Source organism: Heloderma suspectum, chromosome 16 (genome assembly GCF_057233095.1).
Source record: "Heloderma suspectum isolate Gila_16-S chromosome 16, 16-S_ref, whole genome shotgun sequence".
Lineage (NCBI taxonomy): Eukaryota > Metazoa > Chordata > Lepidosauria > Squamata > Helodermatidae > Heloderma > Heloderma suspectum.
In genome coordinates, this window is record NC_139473.1 from 19,380,858 (window position 1) to 19,395,456 (window position 14,599).

At 50.7% G+C, this 14,599-nt stretch overlaps 1 protein-coding gene across 7 annotated transcripts in view; it reads right to left on the reverse strand.

Annotated features, from left to right (window-relative positions):
• Positions 1-4,388: 4,388 nt before the first annotated feature.
• The window catches only part of POR (cytochrome p450 oxidoreductase), a 78,406-nt gene continuing 68,195 nt past the window's right edge, over positions 4,389-14,599 (reverse strand). For 6 of the 7 annotated variants that reach the window (XM_084822815.1, XM_084822814.1, XM_084822813.1 and 3 more), the window contains 6 exons: positions 12,257-12,438; positions 11,528-11,677; positions 10,463-10,730; positions 10,204-10,349; positions 8,216-8,301; positions 4,389-5,645 (listed from right to left, as the gene is read on the reverse strand). In XM_084822815.1, the coding sequence (XP_084678941.1) occupies positions 5,501-5,645; positions 8,216-8,301; positions 10,204-10,349; positions 10,463-10,730; positions 11,528-11,677; positions 12,257-12,438 (977 nt within the window). In that variant the 3' untranslated portion in view covers positions 4,389-5,500. The remainder of the gene's footprint in view (positions 5,646-8,215; positions 8,302-10,203; positions 10,350-10,462; positions 10,731-11,527; positions 11,678-12,256; positions 12,439-14,599) is intronic. The other variant, XM_084822816.1, reaches the window with a different exon arrangement.

Consider the following 14,599-nt stretch of genomic DNA (forward strand, 5'->3'; position numbering starts at 1 on the left):
TATGTGAAGCTAGGGGGCTTTTTGTCCCAGTGTGCATCACTTTACATTTGCTTCGGTTGCGACAATCCTTTGGAGGGGTCTTCGTAATCTGGTTTTGCTTTCACCACCCTGAGTACTTTGGTGTCATCAGCAAACACGGCCACCTGACTGCTCACCCCTAACCTCGGAGCATTTATGGACCAGTTGCAATACAAATTAAGAGGGCAGCAAACTGGGGAGACTGGTGCGGTAGAGGCTGGGGCCAAAGAAGCGATTATTGGTGACTCCAAGCCCTGCCTGTGAGCTTACCAGGGGTGTCTGCTTGGTCCCAGCTAGTAACAATACTAGCGAAGTCAGATTTTTGTGTGCTTTAGAAGAGTTGCTCTTGCGTTGTAGAGCTGGTTTAAAAAACAACAGCTCGGACCCAAACACGCAAGCTGCAAGAGACCTAGCAGAACTGCCCGGGGCCAATGAGTTAATGTTATACAATGTGTATAAATTTAGCACTTGATGGCACATGGCCAGTTATAAAGGGAGTGAATATTTCCAATGCCTGGATACCATTTAGAACAGTCATAACAACCATACAGTCATAACGTATAGAACAAATGAATCACAATTGATAGTGCACATCAGAACATAAGACAAAGGAGCATCTGTGTCATGACAATGATATGACTGTTATAAATGATATACAGGCACTGGAAATATTCACTCCCTTAATAATTTGATGTATACATTAAGTGCTGTGTTTATAAACGTATAAAATTATTTTATTGGTCTAGTGCAGTTCTGTTGGGTCTTCTGCACCATGTGTGTGTGTTTTGAGCTGTTAACTGGGGCCTTTGCCTTTTCTGTTTTGCAGGGTTTTTTAAAAACACATCCCTGTTTAAAAGGGCGGGGGGGGGGGAAATCACACAAATCCCTGCACTTAAGACAACTAGCACATCAAGCTGAAGGTGTGTTTACCCGATATGCTACTCTTCTAAATGGAATAGATGTAAACTGTGGAGATGGACGAATCCAAGTCATCTCACTTCCTGCTCCTAGCAGGGATCAGGCTGGGGTAATGGGAGTCATAGCCCGAGACATCTGGAGAAGGCTGATCTAGCATCTCAAGTATAATGATTCTCACTAGTTAGTGTAAGTAATTAGCTGGTGGTGTTTGACTTCTCCCCTGTGCACTTGGCTAAAAGTAAAGTGGGATTGAAATCAAAGCAGCTAATCACCGCAGCATGAGATACTTGAATTCCATTAATGTGTATAATGTGCAAATGTTCTCTCTTTTGCTTGTCTCAGAGAGGCAGGATAGAGGGGGGAGGAGTGTGAACAGAGTATTCACCACAACATGCAGCATTTAAACATTGCCAGGGGAGCCGTCGGCCACGCTTCCTCTGCCATCGAGGATGGGAAAGGTTGTAGTGCACATAGAGTCTCAAATTAAATGCACAAGCCCAACAGAGGGGCGCAAATTAAATGCAAGCTGTGAGGAGTGTCTCATCCCATTCTTCCAGCAGAAAAATCCTATGGAAGGACCCCACTTACTCTGTATCTACAGCAGTCTCACAGCCCAAAACAAAAGAAGTTGGAACGAACCCAGACTTAATCATACTCGGAGTAGCTCTTTTGAAGTCAATGGAACCTAAGTCAGCAATGACTAACGTCCCATTGATTTCAAAGAGCCTACGAGGTCTGGATCCAGCTCAATACATTTAACTACATTGCACTGAATGACAACAGTCCCGCACGGTAGTTGTTACAACAACACACACACACACCGAAGTCTGCAGGAACTTTAAAGACCACCACATTTATTATGGCAGAAGTTTTTGTGGGCTATAGTCCACTTTCTCAGATCTGTGAGGGGTCTGAGAGGTACAGAGTTGTAATGTAGGATATGTTTCCACCTTCCCAGACAGCAGCAAATCCAGGAGCATCACCAAGCCGTGTACCTGGTCCGGGGTGGAGGGGGGGTGTGCAACCCCATCCCTGAGGATCAGCTGGGTTCCCAACCCACAGGGCATGGATGTTAAACCTCTTTCAGCCCCAGGGTGGAGTTCAATTTTGCAGTCTCTCTCAGGGGTTGCATTCCACTGGCAGGAGAGTCCAAAAGCAAAAGGGGGTGGGGGGCCATCCCCACCCCACCCCCAATAGCAGGTTTTCACTTAAAGCTCTTTGCTGCCAGTAATTACGCCTTAGGAGCATTTCCACCATTTAGAATGAGGAAAAACACAACAGCCATGAGACCACCAAGTGATGCTCGTGGATGGGGAAGCTCAGAGTGCCGACCAGGAGGATGGACTTGGCCTAACATCCCTGATTCAGGCCTCTGCCTTTCCAGGGTTAGGTTTCAGCCCCCTCCGCCCCAGATCCAAACCCAGACCCCTGCTGAAGAGTTCCGTGGCCTCCCTGGGTTATCCTTGAGCTGGAGAAAGAGAGGAGCGTGGCACCAGTATATTGATGTTCAATGGCCTCCTATCCAGCACCGCCTGCTATCCCACTAGGGAAAGCAAGCAGCTCGCAACTCACGACGGTGCTTGGAGGAGCCAGGAATCGACCGATAGTTTCTGTTAAAACGAACCAACTAGAAAGTAGAGGTGTTCCCCAAATTAAGACCAGGCCTGAAGAGTTCTCTTCCTTTCTTCAGCCCACTCGTCCTTAAACCCAACCCTCTTACACCTTCCCCAGGTGCAGGCTTGGCTCACTCGCTCGAGCCAGGTGGTGCACAGGCAAGCCCAACAGAGGGGCACAAGTGCGAACGAAGCAGATTTTGGCCACCGCAAACTGATGGGGAAAGATCAGAGACTCCTCCAGCACAGAAGCTAACCGGCCTACGAACAGAGAGACCCCAGCATTTCCACAAAAAGGTTGGTTATAGTACACCTTTAAAGTTAACACTGCGCACTAGAGACATTATAGGCATGTGGGGGGGTGTTGGTGGGCAGGTAGCAGGGGCAGGGGGGAAGGGCCTTCAGTGTGGTGGCCCTCTTCCTATGGGCCTTGGAGGACAGGCAGGCGCCAACATTGTGTTGCTTCCGATACCTCCTGAAAACGTTGCTATTTCGGGAAGGCTTCCTTGAGTGATTGGCCGTGGTTTTATCAGAACTTGGTTTTTCAGAACTCTTGTTTCTTCTTAAAAATAGTAATTATTTCAACATGGCTTTCATTCTTTTATCTTCTCTGCTGTTCACTGCTCTGAAATCTTTGGATGTGGAGTAGTATACAAATTTTGTAAATAAAATAAACTAGGGGAAAAGCACCAAACATGGGAGTTCGGTGCAGAATTCCACTTCCTCTTTTTCAAAAGCAATGCTTTGGTGACAATGGCAGCCAAGATCGCTCATGTGTTGTCAGGTAATGCCTGCTGGGAACCAAGAAGCCAAGGAGATGGCTGTGTAAGGATTTGCAGCGCCCTTCCCCTTCTCATGAAACCAGAATATATAAAATAGCAAAAGAATAGGGGTATCAAAGAAATCCGCAGTGGACTCAACGAGTTCAGATCTTTACAAATCCAACCTGCGCATTCTGCAGTAGAGCAGCTTTTTCTGAGTCAGGTGGATTCTGTGGACTTGCAAACCAGTTTTTCACTTGGGCTGTGGGTTGCACTAAATCACATTAGCATTAATGCACATTAACGTGCACTAGCACGCGTGAACACCAGTGCAAATTAGCACAAGCAGAACAAAATTCTGGTTAAAAAAAAAAAAAAAGACATTGTCAATGAGCAGATGACGGAACGAAAGACACTTGACAATCCACAAAACGTGGAATGGATTTAACAAAATCTATACATGTCTACTTGTGGTCCTCTGGATGCTTTGGTCTACAAATCCCGCGATCTCTCACCGTTGGCTATGCTGGCTAGAGCTGCTGGGAGTTACAGATCAAAACATTTGGAGATCCTCAAGTTTCCCACCCAATGTAGCATTTAGGGGACTTGCTGCCTTAAGAGATATACGGCTGTTGTGCTGAGATGCCTTTAAAAATGGAATTAGATCGATGGAGGAGGAGGCAGACTAACAGCTTGCTACTGTCAAGACAAAACAGAACCCGTCTGTGCTGCGAGCGTCTTTCCAGATCCCAGACGCTCAGGACAAACAGGAGCGGGCAGCTCTTGCTGATGCTCGAAGTGTCATCTTACAACTGGCCAAGGTTTTGGTTCCCCAGTGGAAGTTGGGCTGCAGATTCCTGCAAAATTATCTCCAAAACAAGACATTCCCCTGCTTGGGGACTTCTCACCAGCATCCGGCCGGCCACCATGGGGAAAAACAGGATGCTGGCCAAGACGGACCTCGGGTCTGATCCAGCAGGGTTCCTGTTACATTCTTAGCAGCACCACTCCAATTTCACATGCAGCTACGCAAGCCCCCGACACACACACACACACAGCCAGAAAGGAGACCGAGAAAAAGAATTGGGTTCTTTTATTCCAAGACCAAGTTCCTTAAAATTATGTACATTCAGAGGACATTCTGCTTGGCCGACTCCCGAGCGAGCAGGCGGTGGCGGTCCGTTCGCAGCGGCGTTGCGGCTGGGGAGGATGCCGAGAAGAGCAGCGTCGCGACTGAAAGCGCCACAGTCAGGCTCCGCCCCGGCCTGGGATTCCCCGGCAGGGGGAAGCACCCCCATCTCACCCGCTAAGGAACAAAGTGGCGGAGGCCCACGGAGAGGGCGAAGCCTCGTCAGGAACGGGCTTGGAAGGGAAGAGCAAGGGAGAGGGGGGTTGACAGACAGGGCCTTCTCCAGTCCAGGTTGCGGTGCACTGGCCAGATGTACCGTCCCCATCCACAGGTGCCCCCGAGCACGGACGAGGGCAAGGGTGTCATGTAATGGGCTTCTTCTGCAACCTTTTGCTACCCCACTGCGCCCTCGTGTCAAACGAGCCCTTCCACCTCCCCAGGACGACCCTGCGGCGGCCGTTTCCCTTTGGCCCACATGCCCTTCCCATCTTCCCGCTGGGATCCCAGCAGCACAGGTCACTGGTCGCTTCCAAAAAATGCAAAGCGATGCCATCTCTGTGGCTGTGACAAAAGTCTCTCTGAAACGCTGTGTCCCTCAGAGCAGCCTGGGAAAGGCCCCCTGCCTGTTTAACAGGCGGAGAGAGAGACAGGCAGGCAGGCAGGCAGGCAGGCAGGCAGAATGTCTTTGAAGCTGACTTTCACAGCTTCTACTAGGGCAGAGATTAGGGCAAGCTGAGACAGAGATGAAGTTTCTTTTTTCAAGGGAGTTTGATGCACAGAGAAGGGGCAGAAAACCCACATCCACCCAGGGGTCCCCGCAGCAGCGGCAGTCAAAAGAGAGAGAGACAGTCATGCTGGAGTTCTCTGGTAAACAGAGCTGCTCGAAATAGTCTCCCCTCCCCATGAAAGCCAGAGCCCATCGGACTCACCCTGTGGCACAGTCTAAGAGGGGATGCGCAGGCGCACGCAAGCTCATCGCCCCCCCTCCCCCACGGTTGCAGCCGGGGGATCCCTTCCCAGCCACCCGACACACCCCTCGATGCAGCAAGCACCCCCACCCCCTAACTCCAGACGTCCAAGGAGTATCGCCCCTTGGTCATGAGTTTCTTCACGTAGTCCACTGCTTGCGGCTGGCTCATGTTCCCGTACTCAGCCACGATCTCGTAGAAGGTGTTCTGAACATCGCGGGCCATGTTGCGGGCGTCACTGGAAGGAAGAAGACCGGGGGGGCGGGGGATGAGTGAGTCAGGCCATGCGAAGCAATAGCCGGAGGGCACGTTTGGATGTGCGAGCCCCCTTTCCCCCACACCACCCTCCCCAGACACAGCGCAGCTGTGAAGCTCAGCGGCTGGCCATTGGGCAGGCTGGGAGACGGTCCTGTGCCAATGCCAGAGGAGTTTTGTGCAGCTGAGATGTGGCTCAGAACCTCCTCGAGGAAGGACAGGATCCAAATATGGCCAGAGGTGGACACAAGTGGATGATCACGGTGATACGGAGAATACTTAAAAAAAAAATTAAGTATGATTTAAAATTGAGGCCTAGGTTTCTCTCCCTTTTCCAGATCTGGTTCGGTGGGAAGACAAACCTACACTCTGCGCGGGGGGGCGGTTGTAGCTCAGTGGCAGAGCCCCTGCTTTATATGACGAGGGTCCCAGGCTCAATCCCCGGCATCTCCAGGGTTTCAGACTAGGAAGGAATCCTGCCTGAAACCCTGGAGAGCACAGCTGCCAGTCAGTGTCGGCAATACTGGGCTAGATGGACCAACCGACTGAGCAGGGAAGACCCATGTCAGGTCAAGCATTACAAATGTAAGACGGCAGCCCAGTGTGTCACTAGCGCAGACACTACAGTGTTATTGTGGGAATTCAGAGGCAGCGGGATCCAGGAAATGGCATCTCTGTACATCACAAGGAGGGTCATCTACTTTGCCCACCCAAACTTGCCCACGTTTCAAGAACGGGCTGGGTAGGTTCAGCGTGGAGAAGATTAAGGGGAGACATGAGAGCGGCCTTCCAATATCTGAAATACGCTGTCATGCAGAAGGTGGAGGAAAGCTGATCTGTGCTGCTCCAGGACTAGAACCAATGGGCAGAAATGGACTAGAACCAACGACGAACATTAGAAAAGCAGATTTTGGTTTAACATTGGTTGAAACATCCTAACGGTTAAGGGTTGTCCGGCAAGGGGTTTTCCTTCCTTGGAGGTGTTTAAGAAGAGGCAGGATGGCCACCTGTCAGGAATGCTGTAGCTGCTCCCTGCAGTGCAGAGCCTGAACTGGGTATGGGGTTGGACTAGATGATCTCTACTGACCCAACTATGATTCTATGATCTTCTTGATCATCCCAGAGCACAGGACACGGAAGAATGGGCTCAAGTTCCAGGAAGCCAGATTCCAGCTGAACATCAGGAAAAACTTCCTGACTGTTAGAGTAGTATGACAATGGAACCAATTACCTAGGGAGGCGGTGGGCTCTCCCACCCTGGAGGCATTCAAGACGAGGCTGGACAGCCACCTGTCAGGGATGCTCTGACTTGGATTCCTGCACTGAGCAGGGGGTTGGACTCAATGTCCTTGTAGGCCCCTTCCAACCCTACTATTCTATGATTCTATGATCGTCTTTGGGGGCCGTAATCACTGGCCCACCACTGGTTGGTTGGCTCTAGAAAGAGGAGGCCTTCTCCGTGTTGGCCTTGCACTACGGAATTTCCTCCTGAGAGGTATATGGCTGGTTCCATCTGCGGCCACTTTTAAGCAGGTTCATCTGGTCTCCCTAGCTTTTAACCGATGAGGTTTTATTGAACTAGCTGCTCCCACATTTTTGTTTTCTATTCTACTTGTTATATTTTAACTGGCTTAGTTAAAAATTGTCTAAAGGTGTTTTTTTATCATTTGTTGATATTGAACTGTACTGTGTAATACTGTAAGCCGCCTCAGCAAGATGGCAGTCTTGAAAGGCGGCTAGGAGATATATTGATTTAATTACATACTTCTCTTTTTGTGTTATATAAATCTTGGAGCTTTGCAAATTCATTTCTCAAACGGTGAATTTAAAATACAGCCTTAAACATCATTGCTTAAACTCGAGGGTTGGACTCGATGGTCTTATAGCCCCCTTCCAACCCTAGAATCATAGAGTAGTAGAGTTGGAAGGGGCCTAGAAGACCCTCGAGTCCAACCCCCTGCTCAATGCAGGAATCCAAGTCAGAGCATCCCCGACAGATGGCTGTCCAGCCTCGTCTTGAGTGCCTCCAGTGTGGGAGAGCCCACCGCCGCCCTAGGTCATGGGTTCCATTGTCATATTGCTTTAACAGTCAGGAAGTTTTTCCTGATGTTCAGCCGGAATCCGGCTTCCTGTCACTTGAGCCCATGATTCCGAGTCCTGCCCTCTGGGATGATCGAGAAGAGATCCTGGCCTTCCTCTCTGGGACAGCCTTTCAAGGACTTGAACAGCACTATCCCAGTACTGGGGAAAAGTCGGGGTATAATTATAATAATAACAACAACAACAACAACAACAACAACAATAATAATAATAATTAAAAAAAACAATAATATCCTATCTCCCCTCAGTCTCCTCTTCTCAAGGCTAAACATGCCCAGTTCCTTCAGTCTCTCCTCGTAGGGCTACTGTTTGGCTGTTCTGTTGCTCTGTGCAGGACCTAACGTGACCAACGCCAGGCTTCTGAGCGAAATCCCTGCACTTCCCAGCGGAAAGAGGACTTGCAAGGAGGAACGGGGTGGCAGCGCACACCCACATGAGCTCCGCCACACTCACCCGCACACGTAGATGTGGCCATTTCCTTCGTGAATTAGCTTCCAAACATTCTCCTTGTTCTTCTTCAGCAGGTGCTGAACATAAATCTAGAGAGGCAAAGCAGGGTGTTAGGATAGGAGCAGTCGTATGGCATGAAGCATGGAATGTGCCATCACTTTTAAAACGTTTGGGAAAAGATTCTAGTCCTCATGACTGCTGGCAGGGGAGGGAGGAGGAAACGAGACCGCTCCTCGCCTTCCCCAGCACCGTGGGTTGCAAGGCTAGAATTTATTTATTTGTTGCATTTATATCCCACCTTTTTTCCTCCAAGGAACCCAAGGTGGCATACATAACCCTCCTTCCCTCGATTTTATCCTCACAACAGCAACCCTGTGAGGTAGGCTGGGCTGAGGGTTTTTGACTGGCCCAAAGTCACCCAGTGAGCTTCCATGGCTGAATGGGAACTAGAACCCAGATCTCCCAACTCCCGGTCCAACACTCTAGCCACTACACCACACTGACTCTCATTTTGGCGAAAGGCTTCGCTTTCCCTGGGCAAAGCCTTTCTTTCGATTACCCTGGCACAAAGTATATGCCAATCAAGAGACTAACAGCTCCGGGCATAGTGCCCAACTGGGAAGGGTCTTGGCCCCTGGGGTCTAGGAAGGCAGCTTTGAGGTTGGGCAAAGGTCAGCCTCCGCCATCCTTGGGCCCTCCAAATGCTTTGGATTAAAATGCCCAGCACTCCTGACCACTGGCCATGGGAGTGAAGCCCAAGACATCTGGAGGGCGCCAGGTTGGGACAGGCTTGCATCAGCCACAGTTCGATCCTGGGACCACTGCCCGACTGGCGAGGCCCAGGCAGGAGGCCAAGAGTTCTTTCCCACAACGCCATGCTTGTGGGACACCATCTCGTCCAATCACCCCCAAGAGGCCTGCCGAGCGCGAATCTCCCCGTTTGGACTGAGGGTGGGGACCTCAGCCCTCCCTTAGGGCGGGGGGCAAATCTGGCCCTCCTGGGTCCCCCAGATTGCCACACCCCCTTCCCTTGCTCCCACCCTCTTTTCCCCCCACGGTTCAGTTCTTTCTTGGCTGCTGGGCAGTTTTAAACCATTCTAAAAGGTTGGAATGCCTCTCCTAGGGCTTCGCTCCCGGCAGAAGAGCTGTAAGCTACAACATACAGGTATTTTTCGGCACACAAGCCCCACGCCCTTTGCCTTTTTACTTAGGCCCTGCCCACACCAAGAACGAGGCGCACGAGAGCATCTCCCAGATTAAATTCAGCCTCGGGGCTGAAAGAGGTTCAACATGTTCGGACCCACCTGGTGCAGGTTCTGAGGTTAAACGGGGCCGGATTTACACAACACCCCAACCTAGAGCCTGTGAAACCACCACTGTTTTGCATCGCTTCCCCGTCATACAAGACAGCCAGTGTGGGGTAGCGGCAAGTGTTGCGCCGGGACTCGGGAGATCTGGGTTCTAGTTCCCACTCGGCCTGGTCTGCTCTAGAGCTGCCTGTTCCTGCCCATTGGTTGTGCCACTTGTTCACACACACACACACTGGACAGCCAGAGTGGTGCCGTAGTTAGAGAGCTGAACGGGGACTCGGGAGATCCGGGTCCTAGTCCCCACTCAGCTATGAAGCTCCCTGGCATCACCGACTCTCAGCCTCGCCTACCTCACAGGGTTGTTGTGAGGACAACATGGAGAGGAGGAGGGCCATGTGCAAGTCCCTTGGAGGAAAGGCGGGATAGAAGTGTAACAGATCAATAACAAACACCTAAAAGGTCGGGACGCCTCTCCTAAGGCTTAGATCCTGGCAGGAAGAGCTGTAAGCTCAAATGTGCCGGTATTTCTGGCCCTCCCCTCCTCGGGAGAGGTTCTCTGAAGCCGGGTTCCGCGCGCTGGGCAGGAAGAGGTTCCCACCCTGCTTCAGAGGAACGGAACCACCTTCCCTCCGGTTGCTTGGCAGGTGAGGCCCAGCCGACAAGACAGAGGAGGAGTCTCACCTTCTCAGGTTGGTCCCTTGAGAAAGCCACATGGAGCTGCGTGAGAACTTCCTCCTCGAGGAACTTGGCCAGTTCATCCTTGTAAAGGTAGTCCTCCGCCTTGTGACGGCAGCCGTAGTAGAGCACCGTGTCGCCCACCTCCTTGCCTGGAACAAGGATCATCCCTCAGCCGAGCCCAACTTCGGGACGGGGCCTAGCGAGGACGGAGGCTGCCTGGCGTGTCTCTGCCTCAGTGGCAAGGCTGGGAAGGCCAACTCACCTTGCTGCTTGAGCCAGCCCCGCTCCTGGATGAAGCCCATGAAGGGGGCGATTCCCGTGCCGGGCCCAATCATCAGGATGGGCGTGTTGGGTTTGAAGGGCAGCCGGAACTGGGACTTCCGGACGTACATGGGCACCGGCGACTTATGTCCGTTCTCGTTGGGGTGCTTGTTTTTCAGCCAGTTGGTGGCCACGCCCTTGTTCATCCGGCCCGTTTTGGTCGTGTACTCCACCACGACGGCACAGATATGGACGGAGTTTGGTTGCACCTGGGAAGGTGGAGGAGTGGGAGAGAAAGCTGTCAGCTGACTTGGGAGGCTGGCTGGCTGGCGGAGACCCGCTAGCTCAGGGGTGTTGAACCTCAAGCGGGCCATCCCAACCCAGCCCTCCAGGGTCCCCCAGAAAGCCCCGCCCCTTCCCCTGGCTCCACCCCCTTCCCCCCAAACCACCTATCTTTGGTGGGTTCCCAGCTTTTGTGCAGATTTTCCCCATTCTCAAAGGTTGAAATGGCTCTCTTAAGGCTGAGGTACTGGGCAGCAGGAGCTTAAAGCTACAATAGGCTGACTTTTTTATTTTATTTTTTTAAGAAATTACAAAAACACATTAATATTAATTCAAAAGCCCTCCCCAATCCCTCCCCCAGCTCGAAAAGTTTCAGGATTATTCTTCTTCATGTGTAATCTTATCTCATTTCTAGTGTTTTACTGGCAGTGATTTCACTGTCAGATTCTGTGAGTAATTTTAAGTCAGATTTAAGGCGCATTTTAAATGTGAATGTTTTTAAATGAAATGTCCAATTTTTCCCTTCTTCTTTATATTTGCACCCTTCCCCGCAGACGTTCCCATGTTTGTCGTTCTGCAATGGCCTATGGCTAAAAGCAACAGATATATGTACTGGTATTGGATACAGCTTCCCACCGGGACTGGCATGAGTGGGGGGAAAGAACCAGATCCAGTTCTTTTGGGGTTTAACAAAACAGGCAACCAGACAAAATCCATTGAGGCAGGAACCATTTGGGGGAGGGTCCTCAGCACCACTCCCCCCATCTCACCCAACACTGCTAACCTTGGACGTAGAAGCGATGGAGTAGTAGCGAGCCTGCAGGCGGGGCAACAGCTCACAGAGGTGGTCAATTGGGGGGCGCAGAGAGGGCGTGTCTTGCAGGATGGCCAGGATGTTCCTTCGGGCCTCAACAACCCAGGTGAGGTACAGCGACTGCAGGGATGTAACAAACAAGATACAGCAGTGAGCCGGAGTGCTGGGCTAGCCACGAAGGAGGCGAGCGGCTACTAGAGAGGGGGCCTTTTCAGTGGTGGCCCCCCTGGTTGCAGAACGGCCTCCCCAGAGAGGCTCGCCCGGTGAGAACTTCCTCCTCGAAAATCTTCCTTCTGGCCTTTTTCGTTCCAGGCGAGGACCATTTCGTTCTCCCAGGTTATTCAGCCTTAAAAACGTGTTGCCACTTTTTAGATCCTTGCACTGCGGTCGTCCTCTCTCGCTAGTTGGACTGCGCGGCCGCTTTAATCCGATTCAGATCTGATGCCCGTTTTATTCCTTACCTTTATTTTTATTTGGAGGGGATCTTGCAGTCCCTCCAGACGTGGTCAGAGTGCAACTCCCATCACCCTTTACCACCGGCTGGAGTTGATGCGAGTTTGCAGTCCGGCAACATCCGGAAGTCGCCGCCACTGCGCCACCTCTTAAATTGCATCGACACCAACACCTTCTCCTCTGTGGCTCTCAGAGGTGCAACCTCCCCGCTTGCAGGGGGAGCTGCAGAGGGCAACCAGGGCTCACCTTGCCTTCGGCAGAGGAGGACGCCATCTTGCGCAGTTTCTCCTGCTCACTGGCGTCTGTGGCGTACTGCGCCAGCTCGTACAGGACGTTGGTGCGCGGCGGATTGGTGATGTCCAAGTAGTAAGTCAGGGCTGTGCGGTACGAGGTGGGGCAAGGGAAAGGATGTTTCTTGTTGGATTCCTCTGCAGAGAGAAGACAGAAGGAAGCGTTCAGAAACTCTGCAATCAAGCGAGATGCTCCCGGGCCGCACAGAAACAGCCCACGGGGCCTGGTCGCATTGCAGTTGGATCCTGCGCTTCTGGCTGTCAATGGACTGTGGCTATTTGGGTGGTGTCCGATGCCATGCAAACTGAGCTCGCCCTGCAGGGAGGTCCAGGGGCTGAGCATCTCCCACACCCGTGAAAGCCCTTTTCAAACAGGGACCAGAAGCAAGGGCTATGTGCCACCCTAGCCCAGGGGTGCGCAACTGGGGGAGGTCCGGGGGCCATTTTCACGCACACACCCCTGACACTCACCCCCGGCCGAAAAACAAACCAATAAAGAAACCATTTTGAAAAATGGTCTCTGTAGCAGCTACAGAACACCAAAAGGGTCAAAATTAACTTGTCAAAAGGGTCAGAACAAGCTAATGTTGACCCTTTTAGTGCCCCATAGCCACTACAGATGCCTCCCCCTCAAATGGTTTTAATCTGATTTCAGGGGGTAAGCTGGGTGGGGAGGGGAGGGGAGGCCACAGGCTCTATGTTGCTCACGCTCGGCCCTAGCCCGTTCTTCACCAGCGACGCAGGGTGGAAATGTTTCCAAAATGGAAATTTTTCCAGTGCTTTATTTTTCCAGGAAATGTTTCCCATTTGGTAAGCTCATTAGTAAAAATGCATGCATGCCAGTCACAAATGCAATATTAGGCAAGCACGGCAGTTTCACCATGGTAATTAAACTTTTTTGGGTGATTCACCCTAGCAAGCATGTGAGAGAATACATAGACATCACTGAAATACGTCGCCATCTTAGAGCGAAACGGAGCTAATAAGGATTGACAGCAAAACTGAAGGTGCCCAAGAGCCCTCAGAGGAAGGGAGTTGAACTCTGATGAAATACATGAGCACTTTTCAGCATATCATGCACAGTTCTTTCAGTTGCTAAAATTTATTTCGGTGTCAACGGTTTTCAGTACTTTTGCTTTTTTCTTCAATGTACACAGACAATGTAAGGAAAGCACGTCCTATTGTCTTTAAATTTTTACAAGTATTGCAATAAAAATGTCTACATAATGTAACGTTTAAATTATATTAAGGGTGCAATCCTACGCATGTTTAGATAGAAAAAAGCCCTACAATGCCCAGCATTCCCCAGTCAGCCATGCTGGCTGGGGAATGCTGGGAGTTGTAGGACTTTTTTCGGTCTAAACATGGCTAGGACTTTCTGGCTAAACATGCATAGGATTGTAGGAATTTTTTCTGTCTAAACATGTATAGGATTGTGCCCTAAGTGTGTTTTAATTTTCCCCCCCTCGAATATTGCCGGTGAAATACTTATGGTGCATTGCTTTTTTTAAAAAAAAAACTTAAATACAAGTAAAATAAACATACTAAATTAGATCAACTCTCTAGGGCATCAGAAAAGTTTCCGAATCAAACTGAACTTTTTCTGATGCAAATGACCTTATGCAATTTAACTTCATCTGCACAGGACAATTTTCCAGATCAAAATCATATGGAAAACCCCCATCACTGCAGGTTAGGCAGCCCCCAAGTCTTCGCTCTCTTGTTCCGCTCTGCTAGCCACAGACAGCTGAATGCTAAAGCCCCATCTTAAAACATCTGCAGCTCACAGATTGGCAGAAACAGGATGAGGTTATTTTATTAATGCGTCAGGCTTGCAAAGTGTCAGTGCAAGCTGCAGTCACGTTGGTAGGAGAAAGAACCTTCCTTCTGAAGGGAACCTGCATTTACCTGGTCATGCTTGAACGCAGAGATGTGATTGCACAAAAGAGAACAGCAAACAAAACAAGAGAACAAGGACTTCCACGAAGCTGAAATGAGTGACGACAGGAACAGCAGCCCCAAACAGCCACCATCCACCTCCACCAGCCAATCCCTGATGCCTCAGTCAGCCAATCTCCGGAGTTAACAAAGCACACAACAGCAACAGGGCTGTTAAACACCCCAGACCTCAGCGAGGTTCAAATGTCTGTTCGGCGAACCTCAGCGAGGTTCAAGGACAGGACCCGCTCAAACCCAGCCCCAGTTTCAAACACCCCCTGCCTAAAGAAAGAACGCCGTGGCAAGGAGAAGATGAACCTGACTCAATACATCCGCCAGAGGTGTCTTAGCTTTTTTCTTC